The 27,067-nt window shown below is 49.4% G+C and overlaps 1 protein-coding gene across 6 annotated transcripts in view; it reads left to right on the forward strand.

The window, feature by feature from the left end:
• Window positions 1-16,563, forward strand: part of ACACA (acetyl-CoA carboxylase alpha) — a 1,199,721-nt gene extending 1,183,158 nt beyond the window's left edge. For 5 of the 6 annotated variants that reach the window (XM_078679777.1, XM_078679779.1, XM_078679778.1 and 2 more), the window contains one exon: window positions 12,912-16,563. In XM_078679777.1, the coding sequence (XP_078535903.1) occupies window positions 12,912-13,038 (127 nt within the window). In that variant the 3' untranslated portion in view covers window positions 13,039-16,563. The remainder of the gene's footprint in view (window positions 1-12,911) is intronic. The other variant, XR_013608606.1, reaches the window with a different exon arrangement.
• Window positions 16,564-27,067: the final 10,504 nt, after the last annotated feature.

Consider the following 27,067-nt stretch of genomic DNA (forward strand, 5'->3'; position numbering starts at 1 on the left):
TAACTGGAATCATAACATACTCTTGGCAGACTCAGAGGCAGAGCCAGGCTGAACCGGGCACTGCGAGGCAGGAAGTAAGTGAAGGGTCGAGGATACAGGTGGGGGCTGTATCGCTCCTCAGCGAGGCTTCAGGAGACAGGAGACAGGAGCTGAATCTGGTGTCCAGGCCCTTCTGAGGCCTAGAAACGGGGACTTTACAATGGAATAACGTGCACACTGAGAAACGTGGCAACGTAACTTTACATAGGCCTGATATTCGTAGTATTCACGAGAACTGGAAACTGACATACTAGAGATGGACACAACTGTAATTGCGTCTTTAATCGAACATAGGGAATACATATGCATATTAATCATGCACAAATAACATATGATGGATGACGCATAGGGACACAGAACATGGCAAAATTTACTTTTCCACAAGCCTTAGTGGCACAATCAACAAAGTCAGCCCAATCTTGAGACTGAATTTTCTGGGTGTATCTGAACAGCAACCTGTACTGTTCAGTGGTTAAGCCAAACCCATCAATCGGTGTATTCTTCAAGACTTGGTAATTGTTAGCATCCTCAGCTCTAGTAGTGAGGAGCTTATCTCTACCTTTACCTTCAAAGGAGAGCCACAATATAGCTGCCCACTGACTCTGGGGGATGCACTGGACAGTGCAGGCCCTCTCCAAAGCAGTCATCCACTTGTGGATGTCATCCCCTTGTTTAAAGGGGGGCACTATTTTACTCAGGTGTCTAGTATCAAAACTCCTGTCTTTATCCTTAGGGATATTGCTGCCACCAGTGGGGACTACCCCACTTAACTGTTGCTCTCTAGCAAAGGCAAGCTTCTCCTTGGCAAGGGCAAGTTCTTCCCTCTGAATCCTCAGATTAGCCGGTTTCATCCTTGCTTCATGTTCTCTCCTCTGAGGGGAAGTCATTCTCCTCTGGGGAGAAGTCATTCTCCTCTGAGCAGAGGCATGAGAGTGCACAGATCTATTGGAGTCCCTAGAATGAGACCTATCTCTTCTAACTCCAAAGTTAGGCCTGCTTAGGGTCAGTACTGGGGGTCCCCCAGCTCCTTCCCTATGTAGGTCTAAGTTGGCCCTAGTAAGTCTGCTGACTAGCTCAGGACCATTGTCTGCCTCATCCCAGAAATAACCTCTTCATCCTCAGTTTCAGGGAGGTCAGGATCACCAAGGGTACCTTCTAAGGCTGGCATGCTCCCATCTGTATGAGTAGCTCTTCTAGCATCATAAGTCTCTAAGAGATCTAACAGAAAAGGAGTGGTAGGGTTAGAACCCTGTTTTAGATTCCTGGAGGTACACAATTGTCTCATCTCCTGGAAGCTAAGGGCTGCATATCTGGAAGTGACCTGTGGAGGGTCAACAACCACAAGGGGAGTCTCTGAAGACTCTCCATGGGTAGACATGCTTCTAGTGTGGTGTAAGTGATGCACCTACCTACACTATGGGTTTACCTACTGATACCTTGCTAAGAGTTGTAGTCAGGGTGTGCTAGGCCCTTTCTACTACAACAGCTGGTTCAGTAGAACTCAGAGTATTTCTAAGCTTGTTATATGTACCTAGGTACCTATGTGATTTTTCAAATGATATTTTCAAGATTATACGTGGTAAAACAACAGCAAGCTCAAATCCCAACCGCTGCACACCAATGTGAGAAGTTGGCCTGATATATGATGCTCACTAGTTCTAGTGATCACCTTGTATCAGTCCAAACAACCCTTATGGCGATTGGTTGTAAAGTCAACCGTATAGACCAGCTATCCTAGTAGCGTGGACAAAAGCAGTCTTTTAGGCTAATCTCTTTTGGCATGTGAAGCCAGCTGTTTTACCATAGTATAACCCCTTGAATACCAAATGAAAGGACACCACACAGGTTGTTATGAAAATAAACAGTCTATTTATTAATAACAACACCTCTGAACTCTTTATGAGATCAGAGGGCTAAGCACATGACAATACTAAAAAGGAAATACGAGTTCGCACAATTTTTACACAAGTGCCTTAGGGGCACGACAAACCATATACTCAGAACAATGGAATGCGAGGAAGGAAAATACTGTTAGGAGATCCAGAGGCTGGAGGATCGCTGGGACTACGCTACAAACTAGGTAAGTAAGGAGCAGGAGGCCCACGGGACTCACGTGCAGAGTGGGAACTCTCACGTGGGATGCGTACCAACGTCTATGGATGCAACAGTTTACAAAGTTACGGATTCCGGACGAACCCGGCTGGTTGGAGGGAACACAACAGTGGACCTGGACACTAGGATAGTGGACCCCGACTTCAGCACCTAGAAGCTTTAGTTACCTAACCCACAGGCTGCGGGTGCATAGGGTTGAAGTTGCGTTGGGTTTGCTGTTGATCCCGGTGATGCCTGAAACAAAAAGTTGCTGGCAGGCAGCCAGATGGAGGAGTCCGGTGGTTCCAAGGATGGAACTAAGAAGATGGAAGTCCTGAAAGGGAAGGGGACAGAGTCTTGGTCACTAGCCAGTGACGGTGCTGGAACCAGGAGGGAACCAGGAGCTGTCGCCGAGTTCAGGTGAAGGAGGGGTCGCTTCTCTCTGTAGCTGCGAGGACCAGGAGCTGCTCTTCACGACCAGGCTGGAGGCACGAGCTGTCCCACGTAGTCTGCTGCTGTTGGCGGTGTCGGATCGTCGATCTGGACAACAGGCCTTGGCTAATGCAAGCCACGCGGTGGAACAAAGATGGCGTCTGGTGCGGACCAGGAGGGTCCGGGGTGCTCCTCTTTTACAAGGAAGCAAGGGCCAGTCTGGGGGACCAGACTAGCAGAGTCGAATTCTTGGGGTCGTCGTCTCAGAGGTCACTAGCCAGCCGGCAAGTGACCAGACAACAGGACAAGCAGCAACCAGGTAAAAGGGCCCCACGCAGATCACGGGGATGCTGGGGGGCTGGTCTTTGGTGCAGGAGCTGCGTCGGTGTAGGGCTTCTCAAACACTGATGCACTTACACGAGGGTCTCTCGGGGGTCGTGCTGGAAGCGCTGTGCAGGTTTCTTCAAGATGGCCGTCTCCACGTTGCTCGTCGCACCCACGGGTCTCAGCTGTGCTGGGGATGTAGGTAGAGGTCAGAGAGGTCTGGAGGTCCGGGTCTTGTCGAGCTGGGTCGTCGGATTCCTGGAAGGAAGGACTTTTGCAGCAAACCGCACAGAAGCTTGATGGTGCCTGCGAAGCAGGATGGTCACTCCCTGACCATAGGGGAGATTCTTCAGTCTTCTGATGGATCAGGAGGTCGAAGGTCAAGAGTTTCTTCGTGGAAGGTTGTCAAGATTAATCTAACTTGGAATGGGACCAGCTCCTACCTTTATCCGGCTAAAGGGGGCTGCACTACGACTAGGTCCCTCCCCTGGGTGGGACCAGGAAGGGGGGTGGCTACACCCCCTTTCCTTTGTCCAGTTTCTGCCAGAGCTGGGGCTGGAGTGCCCCAGCAACTGGTTGGAACCGGTGTATGCACAGGGCACCTTGTGTGCCCCAGGCATGTCTCATTCCTTTCAGCCTGGCCCTACCTAATACACAAAATCCTGTCTGGGGTGGTGCTAGCACCTCCCAAGGCAGGAAACCCTTTGTCTGAGCCTCCCTCGCTGGAAGGACTCCCAGCAGCAGGAGGTCAGACTTGTGTCTGTGGTGGCAGCATCCATTTTGTGATGCTGAGGCTTGAGTTAACTTTAACCGGGGTTTACAGTTACATACATGTCGTGTCCCTCTAGAAGGGTGGAATGCTAACCCCGTCGCCAGAATTGGCGAGGGGTTAGTATTCCAATTCGTATGACACCTTACTCGACATGTTTTGATAATGCTATGCCAAAGTTAGCATTTAACCGCGAGGATTATAATGCACTTAAGAGTATATGGTATAGCGTTATCATGGAAAAGCTATTAGGACTTGGTTCCGCAAGCTGCAAATGGGCTCAGCTCATGCCAGAGCACCATCTCACATAAATCCAAGCACTCTGCCTTCAGGATTGCTAAGGCCTGCCATAGGAGTGACTGATAGGAATATATGTGTCCATTTTAGGGTTAGATATAGGAATACTATATCTAAAGCAAAGGGTGTTTACACCACCTTGCCCCAGCTGTTGTGCAGCCAGTTGTGTCAGATTTGGGTGGCCAGCCAGGGGTGGCATAATACATGCTGCAGCCCCTAGTAGGCCCTGGGTACACCTATGCCCTGGATACCTAAGGTATACTGTACAGGGACTGATAAGGTGGCCCAGTACCAATTGGTAAATGCACCTAAGGTACATGCTTGTCAATTTAGAGAGAGAACAGCTAGGCTGTGGGTCTGATTAGCAGGCCCACAGCCAGGGAAAGTCGTAAACCAGTGAAGCAAAAAGCAAAAATCTGGGGTGGCCATGGGATTGCAGACCCCACTCTCCTACACAGATGAAGTAGGAACAGGTTTTAACCTTGATGCTAACCGCTAGCTGTTTCAGCACCAACTCTGCGTACTAAACTACTATCCGGCATCTCAACATTCTGTATTTACATACCTACCACCTCCCCTTGCAACAGACACATCACTACTCCTAGCGACACTCACACAATGACACAGGGATATCACTGTGTGTTTCTTTTAAAGGGAAGGTAATGACGCAGAGTCCAGCTCCACTACTGGGTCTGGACAGGTGTGTCTTGACGGGTTGAAAATAAAAAAAACAGACAAAGAACAAGAAAGTACAAACGGGAGATGATAGAAAGCATGGTGTTAGAGAAGGGAAATTCTTTGTTGCAGATTAGGTGTTTTACATGACCTGGGCAAAAACTAAGGGTGGCCTGTCCACCAGCAACCGAAACTAGTGAGAAAAGTCAGAATTATGTGATGACCCTCAAAGATTCCCTGGTTTGGAAGACAGTTTGCTAAAGTTAAGTCTGGAGAATGTTTCTTTTGGTTTTGTTGGGGTTTGAGCTCGTGTTGGGATGTGGGTATGTTTCGCAGTTGCACGACAGGCCCTTTGCAAAAATAGTTAGCACAAGCAGTGAATGCAGATAATAGTTCCTGTGCTACAGTGCTCATCACTTTGCATCCACTCCATACGCTCGAGTGTTTTGACCATGCTGACAGCCACTTTGTACTTTAACACTGATAATTCCAGTTTTACCTTGGGTCATGCCCAATCTAAATGCATCTTTTCCATCTCTAATGCATAAGACTCACCATGACACTTATCCCACTGATAATACAAGATGTACGGGTGCTTGAAATGTAGTGACAGGAACCTTATGGCGAATGGTTGCTGTAGCTGGTATATGTACCTTTGTTAGTAGCTCATCATCATCACCAGGGACAAGAGCAAGAACACTGCGGGACTATGGTGGAACAAGCTTTAATCTTTACATCTGATGGAGACGTCTAGCAGCAGATTTCTTACCTTAAAATATTCCCCAGCAGTGAGACTGGATCAAGACATTTTCGAGCTGTACCCCTGTGTGCTGGTAGGTAGCGTCGTTCAGCTCTGTGTCATGCGGCGACCACACCGGATGTGACGTTTGCGGTGCATAAGTAGGCGCCACCCAAGCATGCTGATGTCAGTTTTTTTTATTTCTGCGCCATTTAGCACAGATCCAGAGAGGTACCCCCCACTCTTTACTTACTGACTTTTTTCTCGACTTTTGTAGAGGCCTTTTAGGAGATTCCATCTCCTGCTGATGCAAGGGATATCTTCCAAGAAGGCCACTGGCTTCCAATCTTATGATGCCTATCACAGACGTCTGTGACAAAACCCACCCTAGGTTTTCCTCTGGTATATGGAGCAGGACCATGCTCTCTAAGACTCACGAGGAGTACCACGCCATGAACTCCAAGGCACTGAGAAAATAGTCCCTAAAACTCATTGTTGCCCTGCGTCGGGCAACCCAGTGACTCTCTTGATCCTGGTCACAGAGAAAGTCTCAGGTCCTCTAGCAAAACCCCTCATAGCGGTCATTGTCTTGATCCGGGTCATTGTGTAAGTCTCACAAAAAGAAGAAGTCGAAGTGCTCTTCGACTTCTTTACGCTGGTCCAAGCATTTGGGCCTGGCCAGGGAGCATCTGCACTCAAGGCCTCGCTCTGTCGTGGAGCTTGTACCAGAGTCGGCTCTCCCCTACCAGTTTCCTACAGCTGGAGCGACCCTCATCAAAACTCAAGGAGTTTTATGAGGCTATGCATCTCATATTTGGGCGGCCTGACCCTCTCAAGCGACTTTGGGCCCCAAAGGTACAGGAGGGGCCCCTACTGGTTCTCTACCGGCGGGATCTCCCTCTGCGTCAGTCAGGCCACTTGAATCCAATACTGGATCTGGAGCAGTGCCAACCGCACCCTTCCACCAGCTCCTGCTGCAATACCATTGCTCCTGGTGCTGCTGATGCCCTGTGGTCACGAGGGCACCATCATTATACCCAACTCCGACGCAGAGCCAGATCACTGTCGCCCGACGCCAACTCCGGCGCCGACCGGTACCATGCCCTCTGAGTTGAATCCAGTGCCTTTTTCTTTTGACGGGCCTGGAGAGGGAGACGATTGGGAGGGGTCAGATAACCTTACGGTTTCCATCACATCCCTGGATGATACAGAGGACAACTGGTATGAGGAACTGGCAGATGCCAATGCTTTTGGTCTCTCCCCATATTGTGGCTATGGAGGAGTGTGCCTCATTTGTAATGGTGGTGAGGAGGGGAGCTGAGGTCCTGGACCTTCAGCTTCCCACAGTGGCAGTCAAGACGAACATGATTTAGCCAGCAGCTGCCTTTTCTGAATATTTACTCCCCTTCACTTAAAGCCCTTACAGATGTCCTCCTTCATGCCTGGCCAAGCTCTACACAGGGGCTCCTGTGCATAGGACAATTACCCGCCGCCATCTCCCTGCTCCTGGGGTCCCCAGTTTCATCACCCTGCATCCCAACACGGAAAGCTTAGTGGCCCAAGCCTCCACTTGGACCTCCATCGGATAGGGAATCCAAAAGACTGGGTACCTTTGGTAAGAGGATTTTCTCTTCCGTCAGCCTAGCACTGCGGTTGATGTGCACCGCATGCCTTTTGGGCCGACACCAACGCACTGTATGAGATTCAGTTGTGCAAGTCCTGCCCATGATCTTGGAGGAGGCTCAAGTCAAATTCTCCCAAGCAATTCAAGATGGGCAAGATGCAGCAACGTTCACCATCCGATGTGGACTTGATATGAACAACTCGCTGGTCAGAGTGATTTCATCGTCAGTGGCACTGATACATCACCCCTGGCTGGGAAACACTGGCTTTGCCCATGGATATGCCCTTTGATGGCTCCCACCTCTTTGGTGAGAAGGACTCTGCGCTTCAAGGATAGCAGAGACATGGCAAGGTCCTTGGGCATGTCCATGGCCCTTCACCAATTCCAGTCTTCCTTTTCCCCTTCCATGGCTACGGTAGGGGATACCAACCGCACCCATTACTGCCCAGCCACCAAGGCCAACAGAGTTCCCAGCTCTTTTGTGGCCCTGAACACGGTTCCCACAGATTACGTGGGTCTACCAGCAAGAGAGTGAGTCGGCCCACCACACCTGCTGCAGCCGCTGCCTATTTAGTTTGCCTTCTTACCACTGGGCGCCCAGTGAGCAGCAGGATCCGCCATCACCTGTCCCACTGGTAGTCAATAGCAAGTGGGTTTTGCAGATCATCCAGAAGGGCTACTCCATCCCTTTTCTGGAACAGCCACCCCACCCATGCCAGCCACTTACGAGCGGCTGACAGAGGACCATATCTGCTTGTGCAGTCAGGAAATATTGCCTCTTTTTGTCTAAGTAGGGTACCAGCATTAGGAGTAGGTTGTGGTTGCTATTTACGCTACTTTCTAGTGCTCAAAAAGGAAGGGGGCCTTGTCCTAACCTAGACTTGCACCTGCGCCTCCAACTTCTTCCTTAAGAATGAGCAGTTCAAGATGCTCACCTTATCTCCGGTCCTGTCTGCTCTTGACCCTGAAGACAGTATGGTGGCATAGGACTTGCAGGACCCATACTTTCACATCCCCATCCTGCCAGTCAACAGACGCTACCTGTGGTTCATGGTGGGCCGAGATCACTTTTAGTTTACTGTGCTCCCTTTTGGCCTCACCAACGCTTCTTTGGTGTTCACCAAGGTGATGGCAGTAGTTGCAAATCAGGGGTTTCAGTCTTGCCCTACTTCGACGATTGGCTGTTGAAAGCAGACTTGCACAAGCAGTCATCTCCCACCTCCAGACTACAGCGAACCATCTGCATTCGCTGGGGTTCACTATCAATGTACCAAAGTCACAGCTGACTCCCTCTCAGATGCTCCTTTTCATCCAAGCTGTTCTGGACACATTTCGGTTTTGGGCCTATCCTCAAGAAAAGCGAGTCCAGTATATTCAGGCTGCGATACCAACTTTTCAGCCTCTATCTTGGATTTCAGCGAGCGTGACTTTGAGGATGTTGGGCCTCATTGCCTCCTGCATCCTTCTTGCGCCACATGCCCATTGACATATGAGAGCAGCAGTGGGATCTGAAGTTCCAGTGGGCGCAGCATCAGGTAAATTCACTGTGGTCCAGATGTGGGAGGGAACTGCACAAGATCTGCAGTGGTGGTTAGTCAATCACAGTTGAGTAAGTGGCACACCCCTCTTCCTTCCTCAACCAGATCTAACAGTAGTTACAGATGCATCACTTCTGGAATGGGGTGGCCATCTGGGAGAGGTGGAGATCAGAGTCCTCTGGTCTTCAGCGGAATCCAGACTCCACATCAACCTACTGGAGCTCCGGGTGATCCGGCTGGCATTGAAAGCCTTTCTACTCCCCATCAAGGGAAGGCTACTGATGGTGTTCACAGACAACACCACCATGTGGTACTGCAACAAACAGGTCAGGGTGGGGTCATGGACCCTTTGTCAAAAGGCCTTGCGCCACTGCATGTTGCTGGAATGCCATCCCTAGTGGTTCAACACCTGGTGGGCTCTCTGAACGCCAGGGTGTACGAACTCAGCGAAAGATGCCTAGCGGATCATGAATGGCATTTCCTTCTGGATGTGGTGCAAAGTCTCTTTCGAGGGTGGGGAGAACCTTGGTTAGATCTGTTCGGCATTGCTGAGAATGTGCAATCTCAGCAATTTTGTGTGTTGGAGTTTCCAAAGCAGCTCTCATTCGGAGACACTTTTTATCTCAGTGGAACTCAGGCCTCTTTTACGCCTTTCCGCCCATACCACTCCTGCCTAGAGTTCGCAACAATATCTGGAACCACTGGACCCAAGTTATCCTTGTGGCTCCTGACTTGACATGGAGAGTTTGGTATTCCGAGCTATTGAGAAAGACTATTGGTCCTCCAAGAAGGCGGATCTTCTGTCGCAGCTGCAGGGGAGGGTTCTCCACCAGAACCTGTCAACGCACCGCCTTCAAGCATGGAGATTGAGTGGCTACAGTTAACAGCTTTTGACCTTCCCCCCAAAGTCTGCTATTTTATCTTGGTACCCAAGACAGTTTACACCTGCCATCGGTTCATGGTGTGCAGAGAAACAGGTTGACCTCTTTCTTGCCCAGCAGGGCTCTGCTTTGAGCACCTTAAAGGGCTATCTTTTTGCCATCTCAGCTTTTCTGCGGTTGTCAGATCAGTCTCCCCTGTTCAAATCCCCAGGTGTGAACAGGTTTTTTAAACGTCTGTAACACTACAACTCAACATTAAATCTTCTCCCCTTCAGAAAAGCTCTAAAAACAAGGCTCTTTGTTAACTAATTCTGACCCTTTCTGTCATATCTTCGTACAGTAGGAGCGCCAAGATGCCCTTGGGCAATCGAGCGCTTTATAAAAATACATTTCCTTTCATCTATCCGCAGATTCCTTACTGATGAACAGATTTCTAGGGACAGGGCTGTTCCCCTTTCAGGGCCCTAGTTTTCTACACTAGTGTTCTTCTTGGCTCCGTTCTTCTGGTGCAGAAAGTCATGAAAAGAAACTGATGTCCACACACTGGGGTGGTGCCTATATAGGCACAACGCACTTTACTTCTAGCGCCCATGATGCCGCTTGGAAGTGAACGATGCCACTTACTGGTGCGCAGGGGTACTGTTCACGGAAAATTCCCAGATTCAGTCTAATGCCTGGGGATAATTCTGAGGTGAGGAATCGGGGCTAGATAATCTCTACCAGATAAGGCATTACCGAAGGTAAGTAGTTTGCTCATCTGTTCCAAACCCTCCTGAAGCCCAAGATGGATATGTTGCGTTTAGCAGCGAGGTCCTGTCCCTTGGAAAAGCACCCTGCCACCCAAGAATATGATGTGTAGCTGTAATTTCCAGCTTCTGCCAAAAGCACCCTACCACCTCTAAGTCTGTGTCTTGTGCAGCGGTGAGGTCCAGCCCCTGCCAAAAGCACCCCATCACCTTCATGTGCACTGGTGAAGTCCGGCCTTCGCCAAAAGCACCCTGCCACCCTCGAAGATTGTTATATGCACCAGTGTAGCCCGGTCCTCACAAAAAGCAACCTACTACCCTCGAAGGCAGTGGCGGCCGGCACAGGTAAGTGCGGTGGGCCGGGGTGGGGTCGGAAAGGGAGCAAGTCGACAGACAACGGAATATGTATAATTCAATAAATAAATAATACCCATTCCGTCGTCTATCAACTACCCAAAACCCTCCGCCACCGCACTTACCTGAGCCGGCCGCCGCTGCTCGAAGGGCTGTGTTAGATGGAGCAGCAAGATTAGTCACTGTTCAAGGACTCACAAAATGATCTAAAATGCCTTTTAGATTCTGGGCTTTTCACCAGAGAAAGGCAGACTCTCTAGCCAGTAAGCCAACTTTCTCCTGTGGGCAGATGAATAAGGAGAGGTAAAAATTACCTCAAATCTCAAACTCTTCTTTCAGTAAAGCAACCCACTTTAAGTCGTCCTTATTTGTAGTACTCTTTTAAAAGTGTGAAAATCATTGCAGGTCACGCATGATAGAAAATGGCACACTAAACCTCGGACAGAGATTAAAACCCTTTTTGCTTCAAAAATATATCCATACTAATATAATAAAGAGAAAGCCCAAACCTTTGAGGCGGGTAATCGCAGGAACCACAGCACCAATCACAACACCCAATACAGCATTGAAAAGGGCAGTTGCAGCAGAAGGACATAGGCTATGCAGACGCCCACCATATACATTTAAAAGGTAAAAGAACCGTGCCAGCAAAGTAGTCCCTTGTGGGCGTGTCTGCGTTGTGCTGTGGGCGTATGCTGGGGGCGTGACAAAGGCTGGGGGCGTGTGGTACGTTCCGCCCTTCATGCCATGTCTCATATCGTGTGCTGGGGGCATGTGCGGGGCGCGGGATTACGGGAAAAAAGCGAGCGTTGTGCCCAATATTTCATTGTTTTTTCTTCCCAGGTTCTGTACATTCCAGCTCCGGGTGTCTACCCTGCTCCCTTTAAATACCCCTGTACCCCATAATCATAACCCACCCTTACTCCTTAAAATACCCCAACACCCTTAAACACTAACCCATCTTAACCCTATAAATATACCCTGTACCCCAAAACCCAAACCTATCCCTAAACCCTAAAAATACCCCTGTACCCCAAAACCCAAACCTAGCCCTGAACCCTATAAATACCCCTGTACCTCAAAACCCAAACCTACCCCTGAACCCTAAAAATACCCCTGTACCCCAAAACCCAAACCTAGCCCTGAACCCTAAAATACCTCTGTACCCCAAAACCCAAACCTACCCCTGAACCCTAAAATACCCCGTTCCCCAAAACCCAAACCTAGCCCTGAACCCTTAAAATACCCCTGTACCCCAAAACCTAGCCCTGAACCCTAAAAATACCCCTGTACCCCAAAACCCAAACCTATCGCTAAACCCTAAAACTACCCCTGTACCCCATAACCCAAAACTATATCTGAACCCTCAAAATACCCAAACACCCCAAAACATATACCTCAGTACCCCAAAACATATACCCCTATACCCATACTTACCTTATCCAAACATTTAAAAAAAACATGCTTTTACCATTCATGCATTTACAACGAATTTCGTTGTAAATGCATGCGTGGTAAAAGCATATCAAATGTAATACCATGCATTATAATGGCATTGCAGAGTCATGGTACTTTCGTAATGAAAGTATGCGGAGTGATGGTATGCGGAAAGAAAGTTACGGAATAATGGGTGTTTACCCTCCCCCGATAAGTACATTGGTGGCACGGCGGCCCACATCTCCAGCAACATACTCATATTTTTTCACCACCGATTTGAAAAATGCACAGGTCTCTCTCATTGATGGCCAGCACCGACATAGACTTTTAGACACACCTCCCGCCACAAGTTCTAGAATTGCGAACTTTAGAGCTGGGGAGCTACGTTCGAATGTCGGCATCAGCTCAACATCCTGTGATTCCAGGCAAATCGCGTTGTCTCCCCGTGCCTACCACAAATTAATGTGTTCTTCTGTAATGTAAATTGTGCTAATGCCATGTTGTCGAGTTTGCGCTATATAATATTGCAAGGAAAAATAAAGTAGGGAAACTCGAGTTCACACACTACTGAACGCACACTCTTAAGTGCATCAGCAGTGCACTGTGAATCGGAGCGTTTCACAGGCCTGTCACAGATAAGAAATGCTTTCAAAACGAAATCCTACAAAACAATATACTACTGGCCAGCAGCAATTCATACCCGGACAACGTCGGGATGGGCTGCTAGTACTAAAATATAGTGGACGAAAAACTTGGGTCCATAGATTTGCTTCCTTATTAGTTGGCCTGTAGTAGGCAATACTTGTTGCTAGTTTGACAAAGTGTTGTGAGCGTTAGGCAGACTCTGCAAGGAGCTTACAATGTAGGTGACCTTAGGTATAAAGCTGAAAATGTATAAATCGGCAGGTGTATTATATTGGGGTTATTTACAATATCTGCTTTCTTCTTGTCTTCTCTCTTCATAGTTTGGTGCAGGCGAACCCTGAGGTTGCAATGGATTCCATCGTCCACATGACCCAGCACATCTCACCCACTCAACGTGCCGAAATAGTCCGAATTCTCTCCACGATGGACTCTCCCAGCTCAGCCTAGCAGACGCCATTTTGTCTTTGGCCCTGCAGACGAATGGCAAAGCCCAGCCCTCTTGCGGTACTTCGGCAGCAGCAAAAGATCGCGCGGAAAAGAAAGATGGAAAACTAACAATCCATAGGCGTGCCGGAGGAAAAGCATCGTGTCTGTACTCGGATGCCAGTCATCCATTTACAGGGAACAATAGCAAACAAAACTGTGGGGAAGAGGGGGGGGTTAATTTATAGATTTGTAACATTGTTTATTTATTTAATTCTGTAGATGCATTTTTAATCCTGCTACGGGACAGCCCCGGTAAATAATTTAAAGAGACAGTGAAAGGGCCAAGTGTACCTTGATGTCTTCAAGACATTCGACTGTTTTTAGTGTCATCATTTCAAGTAGAAGGATCCAGGCAAATCTGGATTTTCCACTTGTGTGGTACGCACACCTCCGTCAGTAGCACATCACATCACATCAATGCACTAGGGGCACGTACACAAAAAGCCTGTAGCAACACTAAAACAAACTTCTTTTACTAGGTCATACTGATGTATGGTGATTGGCAAACTGTGCAACTAATCCCAATCCTTATTAGCCTTTGCAATCGTAGATCTTTGTTGCTCATACCGGTCTGTGCTTTTGAGGAGGTAAATAATTCACTAGTAATAACCGCAGGCTTATAGGGGGCTGGTTTCCCCTATTCACCTTCCAGAAGACATGTATCATAAAGTACAAACCCGCCATCCATGTGCAATATGTTTGTGTTTTGCTAAACGTTCTTTGGGACATATGGAGAATCTCGTACAGAATGATCAGGGCTGGGCGATTTCTTGGGTCTCCTAGTGGAGAGGTCCCAATACCTGATCCTCCAAGAGACAGTCCCAGATTGTGGGTCCATTTAGTTGTGTTTTTAAGTTGGGTGCCTGTCCTATCTGTAGTTTTAGCTCAAGAACAACGGTTCACTTGCAGTAACAAATGGCATATTCACTGTACAAAGGCAAAGAGATCTCCCCGAGACCAACTTCCTTCTGGTATTCGCGGAATCCCAGTTCCACCAAGAAAGTTATGTCTATTACTGATTCTGCAGTAGTAGAGCTCTTTTCCCTTCCCAATATCATGCCTCATACTTAGTAGGTTCTAGAGGTGGTGACCTAGTTTAGTCACTTGTTAAGGAATGGAACAGTTAACCAAAGTTTACCTAGAGGCAGGAGAGGGGATCTTGAGATTGTAGCGGAGAAACAAGAAAGACAAAGTGGAAGAGATTCATAGACGAAGTTCTTAGCTTTTCAGCATTGCTTCAGGACAGTTAGGGGGTCTCACAGCTGCCCTTCTTAACCAGTACTTGATAGACTGGAGGCCAACCATTTCATTTTTATTTACATGCACTTGTTAGACTGGAGGCCATCCAATTAGTACTAGAAGCACTTCACCCATGTGCATCCGTACAGAACTTTGCGTCTTCTTTTCTTGCACCTTCTTGACGTCAGCATCTCAAACCACTGGCACAAAAGTCGGCATATGTTGGGACAGGACTTCATGCCACTTTGAGCAATGGAGCAAAATGAAAATAAGTCATGGAGAAAATGTTTTTTTTTTATTTTGGAAAAAATAACGTTGAAGCACTGAATGAGCAGAACCTCAATAGGGTCCGACCTACTTTACAAAAATGTTAACCTTCGATCATAATTGATCACTGCCATATTTTTTTGGCAGACGGAGCTGGCAGTGTGCTAACATACTCATGTTGTGTACTGTGTCCAGTAGTTAAAAAATGCTTTCAAATGGAAGACATCTGTAAATATTATGAAACGTAAAATTACATTAAATTAACTGGAAACCTACTGCGCATCATGTCTGGAAATACCATGAAACTGTTGGGTTAGGAATAAAAAATGCATGACAATCCCTGTTGTAGCCTAATGCATTGTAACACTTCCTGTCCCATTATTCTCCACGAGGCGTACTAAAATCACCTCTGCAGGGAGTTTAAGCAAGACCTCCTTTTATTTGAAGAGTGTTGTGCTTCAGTGTAGCATCAAAATATGAAAGTGTGCCATTGCTCCAGCCTTTGTAGATTCTTCCAAAGGCGCTCTTTGGAAAAGTATGAATTCATGTGCAGCGATTTGGGGTTCACTGGCGGTGTGTATAACTGCATTTCCCGATGTCGGTATCTGACTTTAGTGTAGAAATCTGGGATACCCTGCAGACATACTTGCAGAAATATTTTAAAGGAGCTTGACCCTTGAGTGGTGTATTACATAATTGTGCATTGGAAACTTGAATTGCTATTTTAATAGAAAACTGGCAACAATCTGCACATAGCATAATAGCATTTTCAAATATTTTTGTTCACCCTAAAATTATCAAAAATATTTTTCAAATGAAAGGAGCACCTGCTTTCTAAGTGTCCTGAAAAACGTCTTTGAGCAAATTATTCACAGTTTGTGTACCCTCATATTTGTGTAATGCAGCAACATGTTCGTGTTACATTTTATCATTGCCAAAATATATATATTTTTTAAATACTATATCTTTGTGTAGAAGCTCAGGGTCGAGCCATTATACAAAGAGACTAATATTATTTCTCTGTCTTATATCACATATTTATGATGAGACATTATCATGTTTTCAGTTGTCTGAATATGTGTTTCCCACTTGATACCTTACTGGTTTATCATGTTTTAAAAAATCAGGTTAAAAGTCAAATCCACCAAGATAATCGTTGCAAATTCTGTAGGTTTTCAGCTAGAAACAAAAATGGACCTAGTTTTGATGCCTGAGGATATCGCGATACGACCTGTAATAAATACTACTATCTGAATCGGGACTATGCGATGGGTGGGAACACATGCTCCTAATTAGGCTTCCTTGGCATTTCAACACAAAAAAAACTGGCGAAATGTGTGTGGGGAAAAACGGTCCAGAATGGAGGACACCACATTTTTCGGGATAAATTATAGAATAGTCTAATAATTTGACATCCCGAAATTACCTAACCATACAATATCAGTAATTTTGAGTACCAAATTACCGACACGGTGTTCCTGCAGAAGAAAGAATGAGGCCCAGTGTTTAATCGGCGATCACATCTCATAGATTGGTGGGTGTCTTATTTCCACAGCATTATTCGATTTTGAGTTGCCCAATTAGGAGATAGAAACAAGCCATGGTAAGGCATGCTGTAAAGAATTTTACTGCTTTCTTCATGCATATGGTAAGACAGCATTACAGCATCCAGGAAGTACAGCTATATATTTCTCATAAATGCCTTTAAAAAGCACTTATACCATGCCCTTGAGATAATAATGCACAGGTTTTATTTTCTTCTTTTTTTTAATGTTAACTTGAAAATGTTTTTTTGTTGTCTTCAGTTCAGATGTTAACAGAATGTGAAGATGTTAACATAATGTGAAAATGTTAAAAAAATGTGATGTCATTCAGCTTTGTTAAATGCTGAATTCCAATTGGTCAATGCCTAGAAATTGCTTGTATGCTTGCACGTTGTGCCACGTTACATAACATAAACTAAGTATGTTCTTTCCTACATGGAAGATTGTGGGTATTCCAGTTTTTCCAGATTGTTACGTCGTTTTACTTTTTTGTTTTCTTGCTTGATTTTTCACCTTAACAAAAAGTCTGTGTGAATTGCTTTAGGGCAACTTTCTTCAGCAATTCTGTTTGCAGTGCAGAACTTCCCTAGAGGGTTAGATGTTTCCCTTTTATGTTATGTTATGTTGTTGTAAAGTGCAGCCTACAAACTGGAATTTATTTTAGAGGGGTGCTTAGAAGAAGAGCAGATGATGAGATCGCAAATCAGGGATGCAAGGCCAAATTGAAAATGTCAGGTTACCCACAGAAGCAGAAAATGTTGCTCCAGTTCAACGGAGTATGGAGAAAAGTAAGATGTTACTTTGAAAATCATTGCTCTAGATTAGTCATAGTTGAATTGGAAAAGAAGCGAAATTGCTGAGAAAGTTATCATCTTTAAAACTATTTTTGTTTTTCTTGAGGAAGTGGAGATGTTAAGGTTGGTGAACATCATGCTTACCTTAAGTGCTCTGACCCTCTTCACCAAGCAAACATCACACACTTAAAGTGTAATACCCCTCCTTATCAAATACAAAATGATGGCAGTTGTCTATTAATATCAGGCTCACTCAAGGAGCCAATCTGCAGCTACTTCGAACTCCTCTCCATGCATACTCACACCAAAGTAAACATCCTGGACCTCCTATGCACCTCCATGATCAACCTCACGTCACACAGTGCAACACATAGGGTGGACTAACTGTCCTACCGTAGCCATTGACTCACATTTCCCACACCCACTAATATCAGCCAAAGCCATCAAAGCTTTTGACCAGATCCCTCAATGACTGGGATGCTACGTCTCACCTCATTACTGATGCCATGAGTCTACTCTACCATGCCATTCAGTTAACAGCAGATGCTCAAACCCTATTCAAGAACTTCCCTGTGATGGCAAAGAAAGCTGAACGCTAGGCAACAGAACAGCAAAAAATCCATCAAACATAAGGCAAAACTATATGCAAAAAGATCTGGCAACACTAAAGCCTCCCCTTTTAGCCACAGTCTCATTTCAAATGCCAAAGAATCCTTCTACAAAATCACCGTCTGTAAAGGATCTGACATATGACGGCTGCTTCAAGGCGATCAAGCACTGTGGAAACCTGTGCCAGATCCCTCATTCAAATATTCAACGAAGTGCACAGTTTTGAAAAACATCTTCAGAAACTAGATTGTTAAGATCCAACAGTACATCATCAATACACCACCAAAGATCACCATGATAATACCACCTGCAGTAGACTTAAGTGAACCACCTTCAACCCCCACTCTCCACTGCCAATCTGAAAAAACTTCAAACCTTGATTTTTCATCTATGGTACCTTAACAAATGCCTACAAGACATTACATTTCTTCCCTTGCTGAAAAAAAGCCTACCTACATGAATAACCTTACGAAATACTGTCCATTTAACATATCTGCCATTCATGGGGTAGATCAGGGAAAAGATTACAACCAACCAATTCTAAGATACTTCAGTGCAGTATGAAGACAGCAACAGTCCAAGAAGTCAGTAATGCCCTACAGACTACAACAAATCCAGTCTCTGCTCCCTTTTTTTTGCTCAACCTCTCTGCAGCCTTTTGAACGGTCAGTCATTTGCCCTACTTGACAACCTCATATGCTGAATGGGGTTTGGCTGCATCATTGAGAAGAACAGAGCCCAGCTGGTGCAGGTTAGTTCTTCCTGATCGAGCCCGGCCCCCCCCCTTTCTCCTGTAAATCATTTGTAAACCACGGCAAATCACCCGTAAGAATCTTGAGGTGCTGGTGATGTTGGCTACTGCGTGGTGGGCTGTTCATTCGTACATCCAGGTCTTGTGTTCTCTCCTGAATTGTTGGAGGGATGGTGCGGTCAAGAGGTGCAGGGGAAGTTTGCTCGCCATCTGGGCCACTAGATGCGTGAAGAAGCGTCCTCTGCTGTTGGTTTAGCGGATCCGTGGAGTGTCTGTAAGGGAGAGGTAAGTAGATCGAAGGTGTCTGGTTAGTTGGTGTAAGTTCAGGCGTTTGTTGATGTATGCTTGTCCTTTGTTGTGCAAGGCCTTGTAAGCGTGGGTCAGCATCTTGAACTGGCATCTCTTCTGGATCAGGAGCCAGTGTAGTTTCTGGAGGTGGGGTGTGATGTGGGTCCTTATGGGAGGTCGATGATGAGTCTTGCAGTGAGTTTTGTATTGTCTGGAATCTCTTCAGGAGGTTGCGGTAATTCCAACGTAGAGTGTGTTTCCATAATGTAGTCTGCTGGTGATGAGGGCCTGTGTGACGGTCTTTCTGGTGTTGACTGGGAGCCACCTGAAGCTCTTGTGGAGCAGGTGAAGGGTGCCTAAGCAGTTGGATGAGACTGCATTGACTTGGTTCTTCATAGATAGCTTGCTGAACAGGATGATGCTGCGGTTGTGGGCATGGTCTTTTGGGGCGGGGTGTAAATGTAAATGTAAATGTGTAAATGTAGACTGGGTTCTGTAGGCCACCATGAGTTGTTCCATGTTGAGGTTCTGTTCCCAAAGACGAGGACTTCCGTCTTGTCCGTGTTTAGTTTAAGACAGTTGTCTTTAATCCAATCAGTGATGTTCATGATGCATTTGTGAAAGTTGGCTCTGTTGGTGGAGGCGTCTTCAGACAGTGAAAGGATGAGCTGGGTGTCATTGGCATAGGAGATGATATCTGAAAGAAACAGGTTAGTATTAGATTCCTTACCTTAGAATATCCCCAGGCGTCAGTCTGGATCCGGAAACTTTTGCGTAGCAGTACCCCTGCGCGTCGGTAGGCGTCGTCTGCAGGCGTCCCCTGCGGCTCCGCGTCCGTCGTCGGCGTCGTGCGCCGTGATGACGTCGCTGGAGTATATAGACGCCGCCTCCGCGCGCTGACGTCAGTTCTTCTTTTTTCCGCGCCAGTTAGCGCAGATCCGAAGAGCAGTACTCCGGTCTTTTTGACCAAGTTTTTGATTAATTCCTAATTCTTCTACGGTGCCGGTAGGATGCCCGGTTTCAAGAGTTGCGACGGGTGCGACCGCCTGATGTCGGTCACCGACCACCATCGACTCTGCCTCCGGTGCCTGGGCGCGGACCACGACGTGGAGTCCTGCGTCGACTGCCGGGCCTTGACTAGCAAAGCTAGACGGGAGCGGTCCCGCAAGCTGCTCGAGCTCCGAGTGTCGGCCCCGCGTCGAGAGCGGTCCCGGTCCGGTCGGAGGTCGAGGGAGCGGTCGAGGGAGCGATCGCGGAGCCGCCATGAGCGCTCCAGGAGTCGCCGCCATTCCTCCGGTTCGTCAGGTAAGCGTCACAAGAAGTCGGGGCATCGTCATCATACCCCCGACTCCCCCCGACGCCCGCGTGATGCGGCCGGGGGTTCGGGTGGCCCCACCCCCGCGGCCCCGCGTGGGTCGCCGACGGCCCCATACCCGTCGGTCCCTGGGGAAGGCGCATCGCGCGAGGAGATTGAGGAGTTCCTCATGGCTATGAGGGCGATATCTCCTCCGGCGGGGCCTACGGCGCCTGCGGGCCCGTCGGTCCCGTCTGGGGGCCCGAGCGGTTCGGGTGCTCCTGCCCCGACGCCGCCGACGGCTCCGGCCCCGGCGCCGCTGGGTCCCTCAGGTTCGTCGCCGGCTGGTCTACCGGCCTCTCCGGCGCCGATTCCATTGGGCCAACCCGTGGTGCCGCCTCCGCGCGATGCCGTGGCTCCGCCGTCGGTTCCGGCCGGCGTCGTTGTCCCCGGTGCCGGCGCCGCGCGGCGCCACCCCCATTCCCTCTCTGACTCCTGACGCGGAGTCGGACCGGCATCGTCCGACGCCGAGTCCGGCGCCGTTGGGGGCCATTGGCTCCGAGGAGCCAGTCTATATCGTCGACCCAGATTACGGCAATGAGGACGAGTATGGAGAGGGTTGGGAGGGGTCTGAAGACCCTTTATCCCGTGCCTGCCAGTATGACGTGGACTGGGTAGGTGACTTGGGTGATGCCAGTGGTCTGGACGAGTCGCCCAACCCTGGGTTTGTCTCGCCTTCCCCTGTGGCGTCGGAGGCGGGGGCTGCCTATTCGGTGGTCCTGATGAGGGCTGCCAAGGCCTTGCGCCTTGAGCTCCCGGTCGCTAAGGTCAAACCTAACATTCTGACCGAAGTGTTTAAACCGCAGTCATGCCCTCAGGAGCCTCTGCTGCCGTTTAATGAGGCCCTGACGGATGTCCTTTTGAGCACCTGGTCCAGGCCCGCTTCCGGTGCACCGGTTGACCGGAACGTTGCCAGGCGTCACCGTCCGTGCTCGGACGATCCTGCCTTCCTCTCCACCCATCCCTCCCCGGAGAGTCTGGTGATCCAGGCCTCCACTTCACAGTCCGCATTCCCATCGGCCCCGCCCGATCGGGAGTCAAAGCGGTATGACCAATTTGGAAAAAAGGTCTTTTCCTCTTTGAGCGCTGGACTGCGGTCTTGTAATACCGCGTGCCTTTTGGGCCGCTACACCCACTCCCTGTGGGATACGGTCGCAGAGTGTTTGCCGCAATGCCCGCAGGAAGTGCGGGACAAGCTCAACCAGGCTTTGGTTGAAGGCCGGGACGCGGCGAGGTACTCGATCAGGTGTGGTCTTGACACGACCGACTCGCTGGGACGGGCTATGTCCACGACGGTGGCGATTCGTCGCCATGCGTGGCTGAGATCTGCCAACTTCTCGTCGGACGTCCAGAATGCCCTCATGGACATGCCATTTGATGGCAGTCGCCTGTTCGGTGACAAGGCGGACAACGCGCTGGAGCGCTTCAAGGACTCCAGGGTCACGGCCAAGTCCTTGGGTCTTTCGACCCAGCGCCAGCAGACAGGTTCGTTTCGCCCCTTTCGTGGCCAAGGAAGGGGCGGTCCCACACGTGCTGCCAGCCACGCGCCGCAGAACGCTCCCCAGCGCGGTGGCGGCCGTGGATTCCGCCGTGGTGGCGGTAGAGGGCAGCGGCGAGGTCAGTCTACACCTCCCCCCGCTGCAGCCTCCAAATCTTCCTAGTCCGAGCTTTCGGGCTCACGTGACGCCAGTGGGTGGCAGGGTTCGCCATCACCACTCCCGCTGGCGCGCGATTACATCGGACAGGTGGGTGCTGCAGCTCGTCCGAAGGGGCTACTCCCTCCCCTTCGAGTCCACTCCTCCAGCCATGCCACCGCAGAACCACCGTGTGTCGGGGGACCACTTGACACTTCTGCAGGAGGAAGTTACGGCCCTCTTGGCCAAGGGGGCCATCGAGCGCGTTCCTGGGCCAGAAGTAGGGTGTGGTTGCTACTCCCACTACTTTCTGGTGCCCAAGAAGGACAAAGGAGGCCTCCGTCCTATCTTGGACCTCAGGGATGTCAACGGCTTCCTCCGGAAGGAGAAGTTCAAGATGTTGACTTTGGCTCAGGTCTTGGCTGCTCTAGACCCACAAGACTGGATGGTAGCGTTGGACTTGCAGGATGCGTATTTTCACATCCCCGTCCTGCCGGCCCACCGGCGTTACCTGCGGTTCACGGTAGGCCAGGAGCACTTTCAGTTTATCGTGCTCCCATTCGGCCTTACCAGCGCCCCACGGGTGTTCACGAAAGTGATGGCGGTGGTCGCAGCTCATCTGCGCCGGTTAGGGGTTTCAGTCTTCCCCTACCTCGACGACTGGTTGTTGAAGGCGGGCTCGCCCTAAACAGTCGTCCACCACCTTCAGATGACGGCAGACCTCCTGCACGAGCTGGGGTTTTCCATCAATGTGCCGAAATCACACCTGTGTCCCTCTCAAAAGCTCCTTTTCATCGGAGCGGTTCTCGACTCGGCGCAGTTTCGGGTTTATCCTCCGGAACGGCGGGTTCGGGATATTTAGGCTCTGATTCCCATCTTTCAGCCGTTATCCCGGGTTTCGGTCAGGTTGACGCTACGGCTTCTGGGGCTGATGGCCTCCTGCATCCTACTGGTGCATCACGCCAGGTGGCGGATGCGGGCTCTGCAGTGGGACCTGAAGTTTCAGTGGGCCCAGCATCAGGGCAACCTATCCGACCATGTCCTGATCTCGGAGGGCACTGCGAGACAGTTGCAGTGGTGGCTTACGGACCGCGATTGGGTCAGAGGCAGATCCCTCTCCCTTCCCCAACCGGAGCACGTGGTTGTGACGGACGCGTCCCTCCAGGGCTGGGGTGGCCACTTGGGAGAGGCGGAGATCAGAGGCATCTGGTCTCCGGCGGAGTCCCGGCTCCATATCAACCTGTTGGAGCTGCGGGCGATTCGCCTAGCACTGAAGGCATTCCTCCCCTTTGTCAACGGGAGTGTAGTGCAGGTGTTCACGGGCAACACCACCGCCATGTGGTACTGCAACAAACAAGGCGGAGTGGGGTCGTGGACCCTTTGCCAGGAGGCTCTGCGCCTCTGGCAATGGCTGGAACGTCAGGGTGTGACTCTGACGGTTCAACACCTGGCAGGTTCTCTGAACGCCAGGGCGGACGAACTCAGCCGTCGGTGCTCGGTGGATCACGAATGGCGTCTGAACTCGGACGTGGCGAACGGCCTCTTTCAGCAATGGGGAGAGCCGTGGTTAGATCTATTCGCCACAGAAGAGAACGCGCAATGTCATCAGTTCTGCGCGTTGGAGTTTCCAAGACGGCACTCGCTCGGCGACGCCTTTCGGCGCGAGTGGAGCTGCGGTCTGTTGTACGCCTTTCCGCCTATACCACTTCTGCCCAGAGTGCTGAAGAAGATCAGGCGCGACCGGGCCCAAGTTATCCTTGTGGCTCCGGACTGGGCTCGAAGGTACTGGTATCCCGAGCTACTCAGCATGTCAGTCGGTCCCTCGATCCGCCTGCCCCTTCAGGAGGACCTTCTGTCGCAGCAGCAGGGGACGGTCCTCCACCCGAACCTGTCCAGCCTCCACCTCCATGCGTGGAGATTGAGCGGCGACAGTTGAGGCCATTCGACTTGCCTCCTGAAGTCTGTGATGTGATTCTGGCAGCCAGGCGTCCCTCCACAAAGTCGGTATACGCCTGCCGGTGGAACAGATTTGTGGCATGGTGCACAGCAAAGGCTGTGGATCCCCTTTCTGCCCCTCTTTCCGAGGTTCTCCTCTTCCTTCTTTCTCTTGCCCAGCATGGCTCTGCTCTGGGCACTATCAAGGGCTACCTTTCTGCCCTTTCCGCCTTCTTAAGGCTACCTGATCAGCCATCTTTATTCAAGTCCCCTATTGTACTGAGGTTCTTGAAAGGCATCACGCACATGTACCCACCTGTTCCGTTCGTGATGCCTCAGTGGGACTTGAACCTGGTTCTGACATTCTTGATGTGTGCTCCCTTTGAGCCGCTTCATTCCTGTCCTCTCCGTCTTCTCACTTTAAAGACGGCCTTCCTGGTTGCCATCACCTCTGCCAGGAGAGTGAGTGAGCTCCAGGCTCTTTCTGTTAAACCTCCTTTCTTGTCCGTCCATCCTGACAAGGTGGTTCTTAGGACTAGGCCTTCTTTCCTGCCCAAAGTAGTTTCTGCTTTTCACATCGGGCAGTCCATCACCTTACCCTCCTTCTTCCCGCCTCCGCATCCTTCAAAGGATGAAGAGCGGCTCCATCGTCTGGACCCAAAACGTGCGCTTTCATTTTATATGGATCGCACACGCCAGTTCCGGGTGGATGACCAACTGTTTGTTGGCTACGTGGGTGAGAAGAAGGGAAGGGCGGTACAGAAACGAACCATCTCTCGGTGGGTCGTCCTGTGCATCAAAGCATGCTACTCTTTGGCTCGGAAAGAGCCTCCTGTTGGGCTGCGGGCCCATTCCACTCGGGCCACGGCGGCTACTACTGCCCTGGGCCGGGGAGTCCCTTTGCAGGACATTTGCCAGGCGGCTACGTGGGCCTCGCTGCACACCTTTGCGAGGCACTACTGCCTGGACAGTCAAGTCCGGAGGGATGGCTTCTTTGGCCGTTCGGTCCTCCAGGACTTTCTGGTGTAGGTTTGTATTGGTTCGCAGACCCACCACCGGGGTTGGTATTGCTGGGGTATCTATTCTAAGGTAAGGAATCTAATACTAACCTGTTTCTTTCAGATGAACAAGTTACTTACCTTCGGTAACGATATATCTGTAAGAAACAGTAGTTAGTATTAGATTCCTTACCGCCCCACCCATCCTCCCCGTTCTGCGAACTGATACCTAGGGTTAAGGACATCCCTTTCAGGGCCCTAGTTTCAAATGGCACCAGTGTTAGTTCTCACATGGCTCTGCGTGTTCTGGCGCGGAAAAGCTGTGTGCAAAGAACTGACGTCAGCGCGCGGAGGCGGCATCTATATACTCCAGCGACGTCATCACGGCGCACGACGCCGACGACGGACGCGGAGCCGCAGGGGACGCCTGCAGACGACGCCTACCGACGCGCAGGGGTACTGCTACGCAAAAGTTTCCGGATCCAGACTGACGCCTGGGGATATTCTAAGGTAAGGAATCTAATACTAACTACTGTTTCTTACAGATATATCGTTACCGAAGGTAAGTAACTTGTTCGTTGAGTCCGTGCGATCTGACAGTGTCAGCCAGGGGGGTCTTATAGGTGCTAAAGAGGGTGGGGTGGGTCTAAGGGACAATTCTTGGGGGACTTCTTGGGCTTCTAGGTGAATGGTGAGAGACGGATATTCTGGGTTCTACTAATGAGGTATGAGGCGACCCATCTGAGAGCATCTCCCTGGATCCCGATGTGGCTGAGTCTGTTGATCAGGATGTGATGGGAGACAGTGTCAAATCTGGTCGACAGGTCCAGGAGGGTGGGGTTACCATTTAATCCAGTATTGGAGCTTTCATAGATTCACATGCCTGAATCATTCCCCGTCGTTGAGACTGGAGTCTCCGGTATATAAAAAAGCAATGCTTAGTTGGATAGCAAACTGAAAAGAGGTCTAGGCCCATTTCCCTTTTGCAACCCATAACCTTCGTTATGTAAAAGTGACCAAACTTGTCCCTGAACCAATCAGAGCCCCTCACCCTCTTGAACACTCCTGAGAGAACCTTTTGCCCCTCAGATTTTCTACCTCGCGTTGTGCTAGGGAGTCTCCTTTGAGCTCTGCTCAAATTCTGTTTTTTCAACTTCTTTGAAGAACTATGTTCTTAGAAATTCAACTGGATTCTATACTACTCTGGATTCTCTTCAAATACATTCTTTAGAGAATGTCTGGAAAGGAGAAGAAAGGTTTATTTAGAGCCCGTGCAACTTGTTCCAAGAAGAGGCTCTACACTGATGACCCTCATACTGACTGCATTTACTGTCTATACCTGGATCACCAGGCCAAAGACTAAGGTATGTCGCACTTTCTCAAGTAAAACTCTGAGAGATCGTGAAGAGCTCCTTTTGATATGGCTTCAAAAGCTTAAGGCCAGAAAGGAGGTTATCTCCAGTGACAATGAGGAGGCATCCTCCTCAACATCTAGGAGATCTCAAAATGAAGAAAATCTCCTCAAACTCATTCCTCAGGAGAACGTCCTGAGAAGGCCCTAAAAAAGACCACTCACGGGTCTTCTGAGCGCAGTCCTTCAAAATCTCCTCAATCTGTGGAAAAGGAGAGTAAGGGACATGCTTCTGGAAAAAGATGAGTTATGAGCCGCCAAAATCACCTCCTCAGGTCAAAGAGTCCTTCAGGAAGCTGTCTTCTATGCCTCCTGAGGTAAAATCTAAGAAACCGGCATTGTCGACTTGATTGTCGATGAAGAAACCATCATCGTCGACGACGAAGATTGAGGTAAAGCTCATATCAAAGACATCATTGCCTATTACAGTGGCCTCTCCGTCGACGACATCATCATCGACGGTGTTGTCGACACCGGTTACATCGATGGCGGCATTGGTGACGACAGCGACAACAACAATGTCGACCACGGGAAGGTCGTCGACAGTGATGACGTCGGGGTTGTCGACGGGAACATCGTCAACGGCGGATAGCTCTCTACGCCTGGTGTCGACGACAGCATCAACGACAGTGGTGTTCATTTATTTATTTATTTATACAATTTATATAGCGCGCAAATACCCTAAGGTGTCTCGGCGCTGTTCAGATCAGGTGCATAGAGAGGTCAAGTTCTTACTGATTAAAAAGCCATGTTTTTAATTGTCTCCGGAACGTCATCAGAGAAGGACTGGATTTTATATGGAGGGGGAGAGTGTTCCACAGCCTGGAGACAGCGACTGTCCCCCAGTTCACTTTTTTAGTGCGAGGAATTGGAAGCAGATTAGCTGTGGATGAGCGCAAGGCTCTTTGGGCGTGTCAGCAGACAAGGCTTTCTTTAAAAATTCTGGCCCTGTGTTATTCCTGGCCTTATAGGTGATACATAGCGCCTTAAATTTGGTGCGGCTCCTAACCGGGAGCCAGTGCAGTTGTCGCATAATCGGGGAGATGGACGAGAATTTTGGAGTATGGGTCAGGATTCTGGCAGCAGCGTTTTGGACAAGTTGTAACTTATTTAGGACTTGCTCTTGGGCATTTAGTAATAATCCATTACAGTAGTCAACCTTAGAT

The sequence above is a fragment of the Lissotriton helveticus genome, chromosome 3_1, assembly GCF_964261635.1.
Source record: "Lissotriton helveticus chromosome 3_1, aLisHel1.1, whole genome shotgun sequence".
NCBI classification, from domain to species: domain Eukaryota; kingdom Metazoa; phylum Chordata; class Amphibia; order Caudata; family Salamandridae; genus Lissotriton; species Lissotriton helveticus.